This window comes from Balaenoptera ricei, chromosome 2 (genome assembly GCF_028023285.1).
Source record: "Balaenoptera ricei isolate mBalRic1 chromosome 2, mBalRic1.hap2, whole genome shotgun sequence".
In the NCBI taxonomy this organism is placed as follows: Eukaryota; Metazoa; Chordata; class Mammalia; order Artiodactyla; family Balaenopteridae; genus Balaenoptera; species Balaenoptera ricei.
The window spans coordinates 36,862,771-36,881,568 of NC_082640.1; the positions used below are offsets into that span (position 1 = coordinate 36,862,771).

General features: G+C 39.5%; 1 protein-coding gene across 4 annotated transcripts in view; it reads right to left on the bottom strand.

Moving 5' to 3' along the window:
* PDE8A (phosphodiesterase 8A) overlaps window positions 1-18,798 on the bottom strand; it is a 191,136-nt gene that overhangs the window by 74,476 nt on the left and 97,862 nt on the right. For all 4 annotated transcript variants that reach the window (XM_059912385.1, XM_059912382.1, XM_059912383.1 and 1 more), the window contains one exon: window positions 1,365-1,421. In XM_059912385.1, the coding sequence (XP_059768368.1) occupies window positions 1,365-1,391 (27 nt within the window). In that variant the 5' untranslated portion in view covers window positions 1,392-1,421. The remainder of the gene's footprint in view (window positions 1-1,364; window positions 1,422-18,798) is intronic.

Genomic DNA, 18,798 nt, shown 5'->3' on the forward strand with positions numbered 1-18,798 from the left:
TCAGTGCATGGATCATATGCTTATTTCTTTTGCTAATAAGCCCACTGGAAAAACTCAACAAAGATTTGATTAAGTATTTTATCTTAAAACCGAATCAATTAAAAAACACAAATATTTGTTTTAGTTAGCAGTACGTTAACTAGGTAAGTCCTTAGATGGCAAACACCAATATTTCAATCAAACTCCTAGAATACTTAATACTTTAAATAATACATTTAAATATTCTGACTCAAGACTTTACGTAATTCCTCCAAGTTAAAAAAAAAATTACTTTGATTATAAGAGAGGAGACTTAAAGTAGACCAAAACGTTACAATTCAAAAACTGCCTATTTAGTGACACAGGAATAGCACCAGGTGCAAGAGACAGCTGGCTGCCCTCGCACCTGGCCTGGATTGGGCGAGGCCTGCGTCTGCTGCCTTTCCCCTGCGCTGCCAGGCCCCCAAGCCACACCTGGGGCAGGAGCGCACTGCTCCATCCCTTCACACTCAGACTGACTAACGGGGGGCAACTGTGGTACGTGGTACAGTCAAGGCGGGACAGCCTAAGGGAAAGAGACTGCAAAGCTGACAGAAACCCCATTCCCCAAGACTCAGTCCCTCTAAGCTTACCCAGGTGCACAAATACCACAAGTGCAAAGAGTTAAGAGAGCACATTTCTTCTGTGCTGCGCAGCATGTGGGATCTTAGTTCCCTGACCAGGGATCAAACCCAGGCCCCCTGCATTGGGAGCGTGGAGTCTTAACCACTGGACCGCCAGGGAGGTCCTGAGAGCACATTTCTGCCAGTCCTTTTCACATTTTAAAAAATGTAACAGTGAGCATGCGTTTGTGTACAGGAAGCATCAAGTAACGTTGGAGCTAAATTTCAATTGTTATTTTGTTTAATATTTTGGATTAGAAAATTTATAGATATTTTCTCTCTGCTACAGCTGATTCAGTAACATAGAGTAGACCATGATTTTACTCTCTATATTGGAAAATTTCAAACCTACAAAAAGTCATGAATGACAATAAATGCTAGAACACCCTTCTTCTAGTTTCATCAATTGTTAACATTTTGCCACCTTTGCTTTCTCTCTCTCCACATACATACACACACACACACAATTACACATATTATTTTATTGCTGAACCTTTTAAAGTAGGTTGCAGACATTTCATCTCTAAATACCTCAACGTGTATTTCTAAGAAAAGTACATTCCCTGATATAACTGTAGTACTGCTATCAAGTTCAGGGAATTCAACATTGATCCAATATTTTATCTAAAACAGAAGATTATTTTCAATGTATAACTTTAGACCCTCTCCCTCCCCGTCTTTAAAGAAAATCAAGGTGAAAATTACAGCATGGTATATTATTACCTGGAGCTGATCTGGATGAAATCTCATGGGGCCAAATTGTATATCAGCTACTGCTACCTGCAAGAAAAAGATCTGCTTAAAAATGAAAAGAAAAAAAAAAAGATAAGCTTGCTTAAATTTTTCTCTCTCTCATCAGTGCCTCAGATGAAAATGAAATTTCTACTCTAGAGAAAAATTACGTAAATACTTATTAGACAGAGGGATCTCAGTTATCTCCTTATAAACCCCAGGAAAGGTGGAGAGCAGGGAAGGACACATAAAATGAGTCTGATCCCAGCTTTTCTTTTCCTAGCTGTGTGTGACTCTAAGTGAATTACCCAACCTTAGGCCTCAATTCCTCATGTGTTACAGAGATCACGTGAGATTACAATATAAAGAACCCCCAAAGATTAGACACCGAACGAACATTGGTTCCTTCCATGTCTACTGCCATCTTTCCCCTGATGGACAATGAAATCTTACATCTAAAATGGCACCAAAAAAATGAAATCCAGCTATCAGAACCATGGGACCTCAAAGACTCCTTGTTGAGAAACGGTTAACACTTTCATTTTACAGACAAGTACAGTGCTTATCAATAAATGCTCATTGGGAAATTCCCTGGTGGTCCAGTGGTCAGGACTCTGTACTCTCACTGCTGGGGGGCCCGGGTTTGATCCCTGTTAGGGGAAATAAGATCCTACAAGCCTCACGGCGCGGCCAAAAAAAGAGAAGCTTATCTATTTGAGAACTTAACACTAACACACAAAGATAAATATACAGTGTCATAACCAAACCCCAACAAGTAATAGAATCATAGCGCCAATGGAGGGCTCAGCATAAACTGGGCACTGTGCTAAGGGCTGAACATACGTTATCTCACTGAACCTTTGCAACATGCTGAGAGTTTACATTGGAAAGCTGAGGTTCCAAGTACTTTAAGGCTACACAGCAGCAAGTGGCAGCTGGGATTCCACTGACCAGTCTGTTTAGTTCTATAAACTGTGCTGCAAACCCAGGGCCACTGGAAGGTTTGGGAAGTCTGTGCACTGCACAAAGGAGCACAAGGGAGGGAGAATGGAGAGCTAAAATCCAGCCCCAAGCCATGAACCCTGGCCTTGGGTTGCTACCTGGAGGAAGAGACATATTTTGCAATTTTTCCAGAAACACTGTATATATGTGTTGAGGGGATCCCTACCCTATTCCAGGCCTCTGGGTGTGACGGTGTGATTTCATACCTAAAACACAGCAGCAGCAGAACTAGATCTATAAATCTTCCCACAAGATACTTCTTAACTGCCTGCCACCTCCCATCTCTTCCCTCAAGCAGTGATCTCTCCTACAGTAAACACATGCAACAAAACCTGCTTAGTGATGGAGGAAGTCCATGTATATTTTTAACTGCAAGAAGCTGATGTCTATTAATTATGGGACACCGGCTCAGTTTCTGATTTGCTTTGTAGTAACTTCATCTCTCAGAAGGTGTAAGAATGAGGGTCGCTACTACTCTAGACCTGAGACTGAGGAGAAGGGCTTTGCAGTAGGGTGGAAGGGTGAGCACAGACATCCCACAGCACCGTCTATCCTCCAGAGCTGGGCAGTCAGTCAGAGGCCGGCCTCATCGAGAGGCACAGCTGGATGCCAAAGCCAGAATTTCTGACGGAATATGATCCAGGAGGTCAAAGAGAGTCTTAAAAGAGAGAGATGTGCTCTACATAATCATACTCCCACAGTGCAGTGAGAAGGAAGGCAAGAGGCACCGAGAGAGACCAATCTGAACAATGACTTTTTTGTTGGTTTTTATGAACAAAGTTTAAAGAAATGAATGAATGAAAGAAGAAGAAATGATACAGGCTTACTGCTTGGAGAAGACAGTGGAACTACTCAGGAAAAAGAAAAAGAAGGGAAATCATTTTGCTGATTTTCTACAGTGTTGAGGCAGGGTGGAGTTGCATTAAAAAAACCCAGAAAACCCATCAACAGGAGGGCTGTGCCACTGCCCAGGATGAAGCGGTTGTTGGACAGCATTTGGGTCCTCTGTGTGAAACGGCGGCCGCAGCCTCTCACAGAAGATACTTATGAAATTTGCTATGAAGGATCAAGGAGACAAAAGATAAAGTCTGAAAGGAGACAAAGAAAATATTTATGAATATCGTAAAAACATATACTAGGTCACAAAGAAAACTTTAAAACATATTCCTTGTACAGTTTTTACTTCCAACCATAAGGCAATCAAACCAAAATTAAAAACATAAGTTAAGAAATACCCCCTCCTTGGAAATTTTTAAACTCATGTAACTGATGGATCAGAGAGGGAAATGCAAACTATGCCTACAGATTGCTTGGAAAATAATAAAAATGAGAATATCATGTAATAAAACCTACAAGATACTAGTAAATTTTACTCAGAAGCAAAATTCAGTCTTAGATCTCTGTCATGAAACAAGAATTAATATACTAAGCTTTCAAATCACTAAATTTGAGAAAGTCAACAGTACAAACTTAAGAAACCAGGAGGAGAAAAATAAGCTAAAGGCTACAATAATTAATAAAAGAAACTTTAAAATGTTAACGACTAGCTTGATTTTAAAAAACACATACTATATAGTGTTGGTTACAAGCTGAGGGACAAGATAAAAGAATGGACAGCTATATGCTAACACATATATATGCAATCTAAAAAAGAAAAAGTGGTTCTGAAGAACCTAGGGGCAGGACAGGAATAAAGTCATAGACGTAGAGAATGGACTTGAGGAAACAGGGAGGGGGAAGGGTAAGCTGGGACGAAGTGAGAGAGTGGCACTGACATATGTACCCTACCAAATGTAAAACAGATAGCTAGTGGGAAGCAGCCGCATAGCACAGGGAGATCAGCTCATGCTTTGTGACCACCTAGAGGGGTGGGATAGGGAGGGTGGGAGGGAGACGCAAGAGGGAGGGGATATGGGGATATGTGTATTCGTATAGCTGATTCACCTTGTTATACAGCAGCAACTAACACAACAATGTAAAGCAATTATACTCCGATGAAGATGTTAAATAAATAAATAAATAAATAAATAAAAAGAATGGACAGCTAAGGGCAAAAGTCTCATTCTTCCTAGGAAAACAATTCTGAGTACATGGTCTACACCCAAAGTGGGTGAAATAACTTTTACAAACAAAGGACAGCGTAACTTTATGATCTCAACTTGTAAAAATAACTCACCACCGCATTAATTCTAAGAAATAAAAGAAGCTATAGATTAATTTTTTTAAAGAGCGTGGATTCTACCTCAGTATAATTTTAGCAGTATCATTTTAAAACATTAATGTTTCAGCAATTCTATTTTACCATTGAATACTTTATTTACTTAACTAGATTGCATTTTAACCTTACATCCTGTCTACGGGGTATATCCGGCTCTCAGGACCTCTGTCAAGCGGTGTCCCAGCAGAGCCGGACAACTACTTACCACTGCCCCCGCCCCAAATAACCACCACCAGGAAATCTGATGACATTACTCAGTGAGCAGACGTCAGCAGTGGGCCCTCAGAGAGTAAACAACTTCCCAACTGCTCTGGATAGGGGGATCGGAACTACCAGAATTCGTGCATTCATCCTTTGTGTATGAAAATCAGAATCAAACTGACCTAATGCTTCAGGCCATAGCCCTCTTAATAATTATTTTTCACATTAATATTTAGAAGGGAATAGTCATTTTCAAATCAGTTTTAATAATAGCTTTCAGCTTCAAAAGCAACTGATATTTTTAGGTAATACAGGAACAATAATATATTCATGAACTGATATCAGTAATTATACAAATTGTTGAATTTAGTCTTTTGGGTTTTTAAATATTTATATATTTATTAAGATTTATTGTTAAAAAAAGACTGTTAAATTGGGATATCAGATAAGGATGATGTCTGTATTTTATTATTTTAAAGTAATTTTTTGTTAACATGGCTGATAGAAATCTGAAATACATTATTATTAGACACCTTGATGAACCACCTATCAGTTTTCTTTTGTTTGCCTAACTGACCTAATTGCAGGGCAAAGTTACTATGTTACGAATCTTGATCACCAGTGGGGGTAGGAGAGGAAAGAGAGATATAATTCCAACCTGTCTAAATATTCTACTCCCCTGACCCTCCCTATCCCTTGCCTGCTTTTTTTTTTTTTCTGCAGCTTTAGTTACCATTTGCCCCACTACCTACATATTTTATTATGTTCTTATTAAAGGAGTGTCTCTCCCATGAGAATGTAAATTCTACAAAGACAGGGATTATCTGCTTTATTTATTGCTATATTTCCAATACCCAAAACAGTGCCTAGCACATGGCAGACATTCAAAAAATACTTCTGAATGAATGTTTACTCAACAGCTAATCTTTTTTCTATCTCTGTATTTAAATTTTTATTTTATTAAGTCTTTTGAAAATGTAATATATTTATTTTTTAACTGCTTTACAATGAGCTAATCTTTTTGAACCAATCATTTATCTAAAAATCATACTCATACCAGCTTATACATATACACATGTATATAATACAGCACTTCTAATTTTCAGAGTATTTTCATATATATTTTATATTGTAAAGGAACACAAAGGAAGGAAGCAATCTTAGGAAAAGCCTAAGCACCAGGAACCACAAAAGAATCATGTGATCTATCTTTTTCCTACATCCCTTTATTAGAAATAGAAAGTTATGCTGGGATCAATTTATATTAATTGTTTACAAACCTAGGAACTATAGCAAAGACATAAATCAGATTTTGTCTTGAGCCATACTGTCCCTCCAGGCTTTCCCTGTACAGCCAGTGGCCATCTTGTCTCTGTCTCTCTGGGCAAAGAGTGGTAAATTGATCAAAGGGGCACAGCCTGGACAAGAGTCAGGAGATACCAGTTCTTAGGTGGGGAGAGTCAAAATTAACTCAGACATTTGTGGACCACCTACTTATATGTTATAAGCCAAGCACAGAGGTAGGTACTGGGAGTGCAAAGACCAAATGCCTACCCTGTCCTGAGTAGGAGGAGGGGAAAACGTAAATTATGACAACATGGTGCAGATTTAATATAGAAAGAAGGTGTCTAGTATGTGCTAAATACTTTGCTTCCAATCATATTTAAATCCAATTTAGTCCTTACCCTATGAGTAAGGGAAGCTCATTAACTCCATTTTATTGATGACCAAACTGAAGCTCAGAGCCGTATGATTAAAGCGCTGGTAAGTGGCAATGGTGGGAACTGGGCCCAATTCACAGGAACTTAATTCCTGTGGTCTTTTCTTTTTTTAAAAAAATAATAGATTTATTTATTTATTTTTGGCTGCGTTGGGTCTTCGTTGCTGCGCACAGGCTTTCTCTAGTTGCGGCAAGCGGGGGCTACTCCTCGTTGCGGTGCGCGGGCTTCTCATTCCGGGGCTTCTCTTGTTGAGGAGCACGAGCTCTAGGCGCGTGGGCTTCAGTAGTTGTGGCTCGCGGGCTCTAGAGCGTAGGCTCAGTAGTTGTGGCACACAGAGTTAGTTGCTCCGCGGCATGTGGGATCTTCCCGGACCAGGGCGTGAACCTGTGTCCCCTGCATTGGCAGGCGGATTCTTAACCACTGCGACACCAGGGAAGCCCCCTGTGGTCTTTTCATGCTTCACTGGGAAAGGCCTAAAGTTACCTGACCCTAACCTGTATCTAGCTGAATTAAGACCAAGAACCTGGAAAGCAGCATCCATCCATTTGACAAATCTTTGTTGAACACTCACTATGTGTCAGATGGTTTCGTAGGCAGTGGGCATTCAACAGAGAACAAGACAGATAATATTGCTACACAGCAGGGAGGGATTTGACAGAGAGCAACTGGGTTGCTGTTCTGAATCAGAGTCAAGAAGGCCTCTCTGAGGTGGCACTGAGGCGGCACTGTGGAAGGCGAGATCTGAATGACAAGGAGTCAGCCACGCCAGGAGTGGAGGAGGGAGCACCGGGCAGAGCACAGAACCTAAGGTGGGAACAGGGTCGACATTTGAGAAAAGGAGGGGGAAGAGTGCCAAGATGAGCTCACGGCTAGGCAGGAGCTGTAAGTTGCAGAGCTTTCTAAGCCAGAACAAGAAAACTCGGTTTTATTCTAAATTTCATGAAGAGCCACTAGAAAGTTTTATACAAGGGAATGATATGATCTGATTTTTATTTTTTTAAAAGATCCCTTTGGGGACTTCCCTGGCAGTGCAGTGGTTAAGACTCCACGCTCCCAACGCAGGGGGCCCGGGTTTGACCCCTGGTCGGGGAACTAAGATCCTGCATACCGTGCAGTGCAGCCAATAATAATAATAATAATAATAACATAAATGAATGATCCTTTTGGCTGCCTGTGGAAAACAGTCAGTGAGAGAGTGAGAGTAGAGGCAAAGAGACAGTAAGGAAGCTTCTGTAGTAGTCCAAGTGAGAGAGGATGGTAGCCTGGCCTAGCAGTTGCCATGGAGACGAATAGATGAATCTGGGGTGTGTTTTGGAGGTGGAGTGATCAGGACTTGCTGATGGACAGAACACAACCAAATCCACCGATTCCCAGACCAGAGTTCTGATCTCTGACTTGAAGTTTTATGTCAGTGTCGTGTGGAAATCTGGGGTTCTGCAGGGCATCCTAGTAGAAGCTGATGTGGATCTGCTTGGTCCTTTCCAGATCCACCCACAAGATGGCACCAAGATCTACCCTGAGGCAAAGCTCCTTCCTAGCCACTTCCCCTGGTCCTTCTCCCAGAGCAAGCAAAATACTCCATTATCCATCCTCAATGTCCCAGTCTCTTTTTTCTCCCCTTACCTGGTCTTAATATGCCCTTCGGTCAATTTAAACAGCACATATTTACAAGAAGCCTTTTATATGTTACCTCAATTGGATGCCCAAATCAAGTCACACGCTAGGGTGAAACTGTTCAGGTCCTTTTTTCCCAAACCCATAGTTCTGGGCAAAAAATGGTGTCTGGATTAAATGAACTATTTAAAGAGCTTATCACAATTCCTGACAGTGAGCAAATGCCCAATAAATTCTAAATATCTACAGAAAAGGTTTTCCAAGAAGTTTTTGCTATGCAACTATAATTTTACACACACAGAGGCATTTTTAAAACTATATTTTTCCAAAGAGCTATTTCTTTCAGAGCACTTAGGTAATCTCTAATAAGAACCATTAACATCACAGTACCTTGAAATACTGTACAAAATAGGACCCACTTCTTAAATATTATATTAATGTAGTTGATACAGGGGACAAATAAAGGTTTTCTAGAAACCCTGCAAGAAGACTGCCTCTGAAGGTGAAAACAGAATCAACCCAGAAAAACTGAGGATAGCCAACTGAAGGATTAACCCAACCCATGAGCCTCTCTTTCACTGTGTCAGTGAAATTTAAGAATCCTCAAATCCAGCTGCAGAAATCTAGCTATAACATCATGGAGGCAAGACCAGAATCTACTTCTTCCCCACTCCCCCCAAAAAGAGAAAGTCGACTGACCACTTGGATCTTCCTGTCAGAATGAGGAGGGTGTACAGGCAGCCCAGGAGAGGGAAGCCAGAGGTTGAGAACTCAGTGCTACTGATTCAGTTCCCTCCCAGAGAAAAACTGAATCCAGCAGGCACAGATGATCTAGATATCAAAAGGAATATTCCTAACTTATAAATTAATAAATTAGCATCCTGCCTCTCTCTGGGACAAGTCTATTTCAGGTGTATTTACATTCATCAGTCATGTTTATCTCACACCCTGCACACTCAGACAGCAGTGAGCCTTATTCAGGAGGCTCCACAGCTGCTTGCCCGCCTACCTGACTACTCCCACCAACCCGACTGCAAGCCCCAGCCTAGATTTTACTGGGTTAGCTTAATGGACCTCAATGCTGTCTGAAGGGGATTACACTGAGAATGACAACCCACGCAACACAGTGAATTATCCAGAATCATCCAAACTTCCCTTCACCAGTATCCCTGAGGTGGGACACATAGGGGTTTGAACTCTGACCCCTCTCCCCTAAAAAACTGTAACTTTAGGCAAGTTTCTTCACTTTGCTAAATCTCACCTGGAAATTAGTGACTGTGAAGATGAAATGAGTAACAGATATGCAGCTCTCTGCATGGTGCCTGGCATACAGTTAAGTGCTCCATAGTGAGTAGCCATTATCACTAGTGAAAGGGGATGCATAAGCATTCACGATGCCCCTGGTTTGGTTCTAGAGCAATGAAGAAATCCTTACTAGGTATGGAAGCTAAAAACGTAGGTTTTGACAGAAAGTGGGTTTCCAAACTGAAAGTTGTGGCACGCAGGCCCTAGAGCGTGCAGACTTCAGTAGTTGCAGCGCGTGGGCTCAGCAGTTGTGGCTCGCAGGCTCTAGAGCGCAGGCTCAGTAGCTGTGGCGCACGGGCTTAGTTGCTCCGCGGCATGTGGGATCTTCCCAGACCAGGGCTCGAACCCGTGTCCCCTGCATTGGCAGGTGGATTCTTAACCACTGCGCCACCAGGGAAGTCCTAAGGTAAAATCTTGACCGGAAGTTATCTGTTATTTATATTTTTAAGATGTATGTCTACATCCTCCAAACTAAATATATTTTTAAGACTTTTTTCAGAGTAGTTTTAGGTTTACAACAAAATTAAGAGGGAGGTACAAAGATTTCCATTATACTCCCTGCCCCAACATAGGCACAGCCTCTGCCATTATTAACATCACTCACCAGAAAAATACATTTTTTAACCAAGGATGAACCTACACTGACACATCATAATCACCCCAAATCCATACCTTACCTTAGGGTTCACTCTTGGTGTTGTACATTCTATGGGTTTGGACAAATATACAGTGATGTGTATACATCATTATAATATCCTATAGAGTATTTTCACTGCCCTAAAAATCCTCTGTACTCTACCTGTTCATCTCTCCCCACCCCCTACCACTGGCAACCATTTATCTTCTTATTGTCTCCATAGTTTTTTGCCTTTTCTAGACTACCATATAGTTGGAATCATACAAGTATGTAGCCTTTTCATATTGGCTTCTTTCACTTAGTAATACGGATTTAAGGTTCCTCCATGTCTTTTTTGTGGCTTGATAGCTCATTTCCTTTTAGTACTGAATAATATTCCACTGTCTGGATGTACCAAAATTTATCCATTCACCTACTTGAGGACATCTTGGTTGCTTCTAAGTTTTGACACTTATGAATAAAGCTGCTATAAACATCCTTGTGCAGGTGTTTGTATAGATATGTTTTCAACTCCTTTGGGTAAATACCAAGGAGAGCAATTGCTAGATCGTATGATAAGAGTATGTTTAGTTAGATCGTATGATAAGAGTATGTTTAGTTTTGTAAGAAACTGCCAATCTGTCTTCCAAAGTGGCTATGCCATTTTACATTCCCCCTAGCACTGTTTGCACCCTCCAACCCCGTTGCTCCACATCCTTGTCAGCATTTGGTGTTGTCAGTGTTCCAGATTTTGGCCATTTAAATAGGTGTAGAGTAGTATCTTACTGTTGTTTTAATCTGCATTTCCCTGACGACACATGATGTTGGGCATCTTTTCATATGCTTATTTGCCATCTGTATATCTTCTTTGGAGGTGGCTGTTAAGGTCTTTGGCCCATTTTTTAATCAGATTGTTCATTTTCTAATTGTTGCGTTTTTAAGAGTTCTTTATATATTTTGGACACCAGTCCCTTATCAGACACATCTTTTGCAAATATTTTTCCCAGTCTGTGGCTTGTCTTCTAATTCTTTTGATATTGTCTTTCACAGAGCAGAAGTTTTTAATTTTAATGAAGTCCAGCTTATCAATTATTTCTTTCATGGATTACACCTTTGGTGTTGTATCTAAAAAAGCATCACTATAACCAAGGTCATCTAGGTCTTCTTCTATGTTATCTTCTAGGAGTTTTATAGTTTTACATTTTACTTTTAGGCCTATGATCCACCTTGAGTTAATTTTTGTGAAGGGTGTGACATCTGTATCTAAATTCATTATTCTGGATATGGATGTCCAGTTGTTCCAGCACCATTTGTTGAAGTGACTATCTTTGTTCCATTGTATTGCCTTTGCTCCTTTGTCAAAGATCAGTTGGTTATATTTATGTGTGTCTATTTCTGGGCTTCCAACTTTGTTCTTTAATATTGTATAGCTATTCTGGGTCTTTTGCCTCTCCATATAAATGCTTTAATCAGTTTGTCAATATCCATAAAGTAACTTGCTGAGATTTTGACTGGAATTGCACTGAATCTATAGATCAAGTTGGGAAGAACTGACATCTTGACAGTATTGAGCCTCCCTACCCACAAACATGGAATATGTCTCCATTTACTTGGTTCATCTTTGATTTTGTTCAGAATTTTTTAGTTTTCCTCATATAGATATTTTGCACATATTTTGTTAGATTTATACCTAAGTTTTTTATTTGTTTTTTGGGGTGCTAATGTAAATGGTATTGTGTTTTTATTTTCAAATTCTGCTTGCTCATTGTTAGTATATAGGAAAGCAATTGACTTCTGTATATTAGTCGTGTATCCTGCAACCTTGTTATAATCACTTACTAGTTTCCGGAGTTCTTCTGTCTGTTGTTTTGGATTTTCTACAGACAATCATGTCATCTGTGAACAATGACAGTTTTATGTCTTCCTTCCCAAGCTGTATACCTTTTATATCCTTTTCTTGACTTTTTGCATTAGCAAGGACTTTCAGTATGATGTTAAAAAGAAGTGGTGAGAGGGGACATCATTACCCTGTACCTGATCTTAATAGGAAAGCTTCAAGTTTCTCGCCATTAAGTATGATATGAGCTGTAGGTTTTTTGCAGATATTCTTTATCAAGTTGAGGGAGTTCCCCTCTACTCCTAGTTCGCTGGGCAACTTTTATCATGCATGGGTTTTGGATTCTGTCAAATGTTTCCTCTATCTACTGATATGATCATGTGATTTTTCTTTTTTAGTCAGTTGATATTGTGGATTAATTAATTTTCTGATGTAGAACCAGTCTTGTTTACCTGGGTCTGTTTATACCTTTTTAATTTGATTTGCTAATATTTTGTTGAAAAATTTTGCATCTATGTTCAGGAGAGATGTTGGTCTACAGTTTTCTTTTCTTGTAATGTCTTTGTCTGGTTTTGGCATGAGGGAAATGCTGGCTTCATAGAATGAGTTAGAAAGTATTCCCTCTCCTTTTATCTTCTGAAAGAGATTGGAGAGAACTGGTATAATTTCTTCCTTAAATGTTTGGTAGAAATGATCATATGGTTTTTATTCTTCAGTTTGTTGATGTGGTGTATCACACTGATTGATTTGCGAATACTGAAGAATCTTTGCATCCCTGGGATAAATCCCACTTGATCATGGTATATGATCCTTTTAAAGTACTGTTGGATTCAGACTGCTAGTATTTTGTTGAGGATTTCTGCGTCTATGTTCATCAGTGATATTGGCCTATAATTTTCTTTTTTGTGGTATCTTTGTCTGTTTTTGGTATCAGGGTGATGGTGGCCTCACAGATGAGTTTGGGAGTATTCCTTCCTCTGCAATTTTTTGGAATAGTTTCAGAAGGAGAGGTGTTAACTCTTCTCTAAATGTTGATAGAATTCTTCTGTGAAGCCATTTGGTCCTGGACTTTTGTTTGTTGGGAGGTTTTGGTTTTTGTTTTTCTTTGGCTGTGCTGCTGAACAGCTTGCGGGATCTTAGTTCCCCGACCAGGGACTGAATCCGGGCCCTCGGCAGTGAAAGCGCAGTCTTAACCACTGGACCGCCAGGGAATTCCCTTGTTGGGAGTTTTTTAATCACAGTTTCAATTTCAGTACTTGTGATTGGTCAGTTCATATTTTCTATTTCTTCCTGGTTCAGTCTTGGAAGGTTGTACCTTTCTAAGAATTTGTCCATTTCTTCCAGGTTGTCCATTTTATTGGCATATAGCTGCTTGTAGTAGTCTCTAATGATCCTTTGTATTTCTGTGGTGTCCATTGTAACTTCTCCTTTTTCATTTCTTATTTTATTGCTTTGAGCCCTCTCCCTTTTTTTCTTGATGAGTCTGGCTAAAGGTGTATCAATTTTGTTTATCTTTACAAAGAACCAGCTTTTAGTTTCATTAATCTTTTCTATTGTTTTCTTCGTTTCTATTTCATTTATTTCTGCTCTGATCTTTATGATATCTTTCCTTCTACTAACTTTGGGTTTTGTTTCTTCTTCTCTCTCTAGTTGCTTTAGGTGTAAGGTTAGTTTGTTTATTTGTGATTTTTCTTGTTTCCTGAGATAAGATTGTAAGTATTGCTATAAACTTCCCTGCTAGTACTGCTTTTGCTGCGTCCCATAGGTCTTTGGATCATCGTGCTTATGTTTTCATTTGTCTCTAGGTATTTTTTGATTTCCTCTTTGATTTCTTCAGTGATCCATTGGTTGTTTACTAGCATACTGTTTAGCCTCCATGTGTTTGTGGTTTTTACAGCTTTTTTCTTGTAGTTGATTTCTAATCTCAAAGTGCTGTGGTCAGAAAAGATGGTTGATATGATTTCAATTTTCTTAAGTTTCCTGAGGCTCGCTTTGTGGCCCAACATGCGATCAATCCTGGAGAATGTTCCATGTGCACTGGAGAAAAATGTGCATTCTGCTGCTTTTGGATGCAATACTCTATAAATATCAATTAAGTCCATCTGGTCTAATGTGTAATTTAAGGCCTGTGTTTACTTATTGATTTTCTGTCTGGATGATCTGTCCATTGATGAAAGTAGGGTGTTAAAGTCCCCCACTATTATTGTGTTACTGTTGATTTCTCCTTTTATGACTGTTAATATTTGCCTTATATAGTGAGGTGCTCCTATGTTGGGTGCATATATATTTATAATTGTTGTATCTTCTTCTTGAATTGATCCCTTGATCATTATGTCGTGTCCTTCTTTGGAAGAATCAATATTGTCAAAATGACTATACCACCCAAGGCAATCTACAGATTCAATGCAATCCCTATCAAATTACCAATGGCATTTTTCACAGAACTAGAACAAAAAAATCTTAAAATTTGTATGGAGACACAAAAGATCCCGAATAGCCAAAGCAATCTTCAGAAAGAACTACAGAGTTGGAGGAATCAGGCGCCTGGACTTCAGACTATACTACAAAGCTACAGTCATCAAAACGGTATGGTACTGGCACAAAAACAGAAATACAGATCAGTGGAACAGGATAGAAAGCCCAGAAATAAACCCACACACACTTACGGTCAATTAATCTATAACAAAGGAGGCAAGACTATACAATGGAGAAAAGACAGTCTCTTCAATAAATGGTGCTGGGAAAACTGGACAGCTACACTTAAAAATAAATGAAATTAAAACATTCTTTAACACCATACACAAAAGTAAACTCAAAATGGATTAAAGACCTAAATTTAAGACTGGATACTATAAAACTCTTAGAGGAAAACATAGGCAGAACACTCTTTGACAAAAATCGCAGCAATATCTTTTTCAATCCGTCTCCTAGAGTAATGGAAATAAAAACAAAATAAACAAATGGGACCTAATTAAACTCAAAGGTTTTTGCACAGCTAAGGAAACCATAAACAAAATGAAAAGACAATCCACAGAATGGGAGAAAATATTTGCAAACGATGCAACTGACAAGGGATTAGTCTCCAAAATTTACAAACAGCTCATGCTGTTTAATATCAAAAAAACAAACAACCCAATCAAAAAATGGGCAGAAGACCTGAATAGACATTTCTCTAAAGAAGACATACAGATGGCCAAGAGGCACAAGAAAAGATGCTCAACATCGCTAACTATTAGAGAAATGCAAATCAAAACTACAATGAGAGAGCACCTCACACCAGTCAGAATGGCCCTCATCAAAAAATCTACAAACAATAAATGCTGGCGAGGGTGTGGAGAAAAGGGAACTCTCCTACACTGTTGGTGGGAATGTAAACTGGTATACCCACTATGGAGAACAGTATGGAGGTACCTTAAAAAACTAAAAATAGAGCTACCATATGATCCTGCAATCCCACTCCTAGGCATATATCCGGAGGAAACCATGGTTTGAAATGATACGTGCACCCCAAAGTTCACTGCAGCTCTGTCTACAATAGCCAAGACTTGGAAGCAACCTAAATGTCCATCGACAGATGAATGGATAAGAAGATGTGGTACATGGACTTCCCTGGTGGTGCAGTGGTTAAGAATCCGCCTGCCAATGCAGAGGACACGGGTTCGAGCCCTGGTCCGGGAAGATCCCACATGCCGCGGAGCAACTAAGGCCGTGCGCCACAACTATGGAGCCTGCGCTCTAGAGCCTGTGAGCCACAACTACTGAGCCTGTGCGCCACAACTACTGAAGCCCGAGCGCCTTGAGCCCGTGCTCCAAAACAAGAGAAGCCACTGCAATGAGAAGCCCACACACAGCAACAAAGACCCAATGCAGCCAAAAATAAATTAATTAATTAAAAAAAAAGAAGATGTGGTACATATATACAATGGAATATTACTCGGCCATTGGAAAGAATGAAATAACGGGACTCCCCTGGTGGTGCAGTGTATAAGACTCCATGCTCCCAATGCAGGGGGCCCAGGTTCGATCCTCCCTGGTGAGGGAACTAGATCCCACGTGCATGACACATCTAAGAGTTCGCATGTCACAACTAAGGAGCCCGCGTGCCACAACTAAGGAGCTCACCTGCCACAACTGAGGAGCCCACGTGCTGCAACTAAGTAGCTGGTGAGCTGTAACTAAAGAGCCCATGAGCCGCAACTAAGGAGCCCGCCAGCTGCAACTAAGACCCAGCGCAACCAAATAAATAATAAATAAAAGAATGAAATAATGCCATTTGCAGCAACATGGATGGACCTGGAAATTATCATACTAAGTGAAGTAAGTCAGACAAAGACAAATGTCATATGATATTGCTTATGTGCAGAATCTATTAACAAAATGATACAAATGAGCTTATTTACAAAACACAGAGACTCACAGACTTAGAGAACGAACTTATGGTTACCAGGAGGGAAGGGTGGAGAGGAGGGATAGACTGGGAGTTTGGGATTGACATGTACACACTGCTATATTTAAAATAGATAACCAAAAACGACCTATGGTATAGCACAGGGAACTGTGCTCAATATACTGTAATAACCTAAATTGGAAAAGAATTTGAAAAAGGATACATGTATATGTATAACTGAATCACTCTGCTGTACACCTGAAACTAACACAACATTGTTAATCAACTATACTCCAATAGAAAATACAAATTTTAAAAAAATGATTGGTAGAATTCACCAATGAAACCATACGGGACTGGTGCTTTCTGCTGTGGAAGGTTATTAACTACTGACTCAATTTCTTCAATAGATATAGGTCTATTCAGATCTATTTCTTCTCACGTGAGTTTTGGCAGATAGTGTCTTTGAAGGAATTTGTCCATTTCATCTATGTAATCAAATGTGTGGGCATAGAGCTGTTCATGGTATTCTTTTACTAACCTTTCAGTTTCCGTGGGCTCTGCAGTGAAGTCTACTCCTTCATTTCTGATATTAGTCATTTGTGTCTTCTCTCTTTTTTAGTTAGCCTTCTATAGAGGCTTATAGATTTTGTGTCTTCTCTCTTTTTTAGTTATCCTTCTACAGAGGCTTATAGATTTTATTGATCTTTTCAAAGAACCAGCTTTTGGTTTCAAGGATTTTCTCTACTGATTTCCTGTTTTCAATTTCATTGATTTCTGCTCTAATTCTTATTATTTCTTTTCTTCTGCTTACTTTGGAATTTGCTCTTCCTTTTCCCCAAGTTTTCTAAAGTGAAAACTTAGATTACTGATTTTAGATCTTTCTTCTTTTCCAATATATGTATTCAATGCCACAAATTTTTCTCTAAGCACTGCTTTTGCTGCACCCCACAAATCTTGATAGATTATCATTTTCATTTAGTTCAAAATATTTTAAAATTTCTCTTGAGGTTCCTTGTTTGACCCATGTGTTATTTAGAAGTGTACTATTTAATCTCCACATATTTTGGGATTTTCCAGTTACCTTTATGTTATTGATTTCTAGTTTAATTCCATTGCGGTCTGAGGACAGACATTGTATGATTTCTATTCTTTTAAATTTGTTAAGGTGTTGTGGCCCAGAATGTGGTCTTAGTGAGGGTTCCATATCAGCTTAAGAAAAATGTACATTCTGCTGTTGCTGGATAAAGTAGTCAATAGATGTCAATTTTATGTCAATAGATGTCGAGTTCAACTATGTCATTCCATAGTTTTTTGCCTGCTGGATTTGTCCATTTCTGAAAGAGGGGTGCTGAAGTTTTCTACTGTGATAGAAGAATCCACTATCTCTCCTTGCAGTTCTATTGGTTTTTGCCTGATGCAGTTTGATGCTCTGTTGTTGGGTGCATATACATCAAGAATTGTTATGACTTCTTGGAGAGTTGACCTCTTTGTCATATGTAGTACCCTTCTTTATCCCTGATAAACTTTCCTTACTTTGATGTCTGCCCTATCTGAAATTAATGTAGCTAGTCTGCTTGCTTTTGATTAGTGTTAGCATGGTACATCTTTCTCTATCCACTTTACTTTTAATGTATATGTGCTTTTATATTTAAAGTGGATTTCTTGTAGATAACATTTTTTTCTGCTATTTACTGTGGGAATCTGGTCAAGCTCCTGCAGGTAAATCTCACAATGTTGTGGGGGCCGCCATGCCACGGTTCCCCTGGAGATTTTAACTCTGAGTTACCTGCACTGAGCTGCCAGCAATTCACCAGTCACAGTTCAGGTTTTCCTACCTGGCACTGTTTGGTGTGGAGGTTTCTCCGCATGAGTCTCTGGTAAGCAGTGACTCCCTGTATTTGCCTAGCTATCCAGTCTCGGGGGCAACAGTTTACCCTGTGATTTCCCCTCTATTATGGATTTAAGAACAGTTGTTTATTTTTCAGTCTGTTCAGCTTTAATTTTTGTTATAACAGAGTGCTGACTTCCAAGCTCCTTATGTACAGAACTGGAAACCAGAAGTCTAATACATTTTGAACAAAATTATGTGCAGGAAGTCTCAATTTACAATCCAAATATACTTGTTAGATCATAGTAGTCATAACTGCATAAGTGTGTTGGAAAGCAGGGCGTGTCAAAGGGAATGTCATCTCTGAAACTGGTGCAGAGAGGGCATCCCAGCACCATCCTCCCTGAGACCACTCTCTGCTTTCTTTGACAGGTTATGGGGAGGGGGGGGCAGGCAAATTGACCTTATTAGTGCATTCAAAGCAACCACTTGTTAATAACTATTGGTGATTAGAAAGTATTATTTTAAGCATTTTACATTCTAATATGCTAGACTGTTATTTATGTACAGTGGTTTAGTAAGTTCCAGTTATGCTTTAGGAAATAAGTTCAGGGTTTTGAGTTGACTTATAATGAATTGTAATTTTTCCCATTCAAAACAGTAAGAAATGACTCCTAGTTGAAATTTTCACTT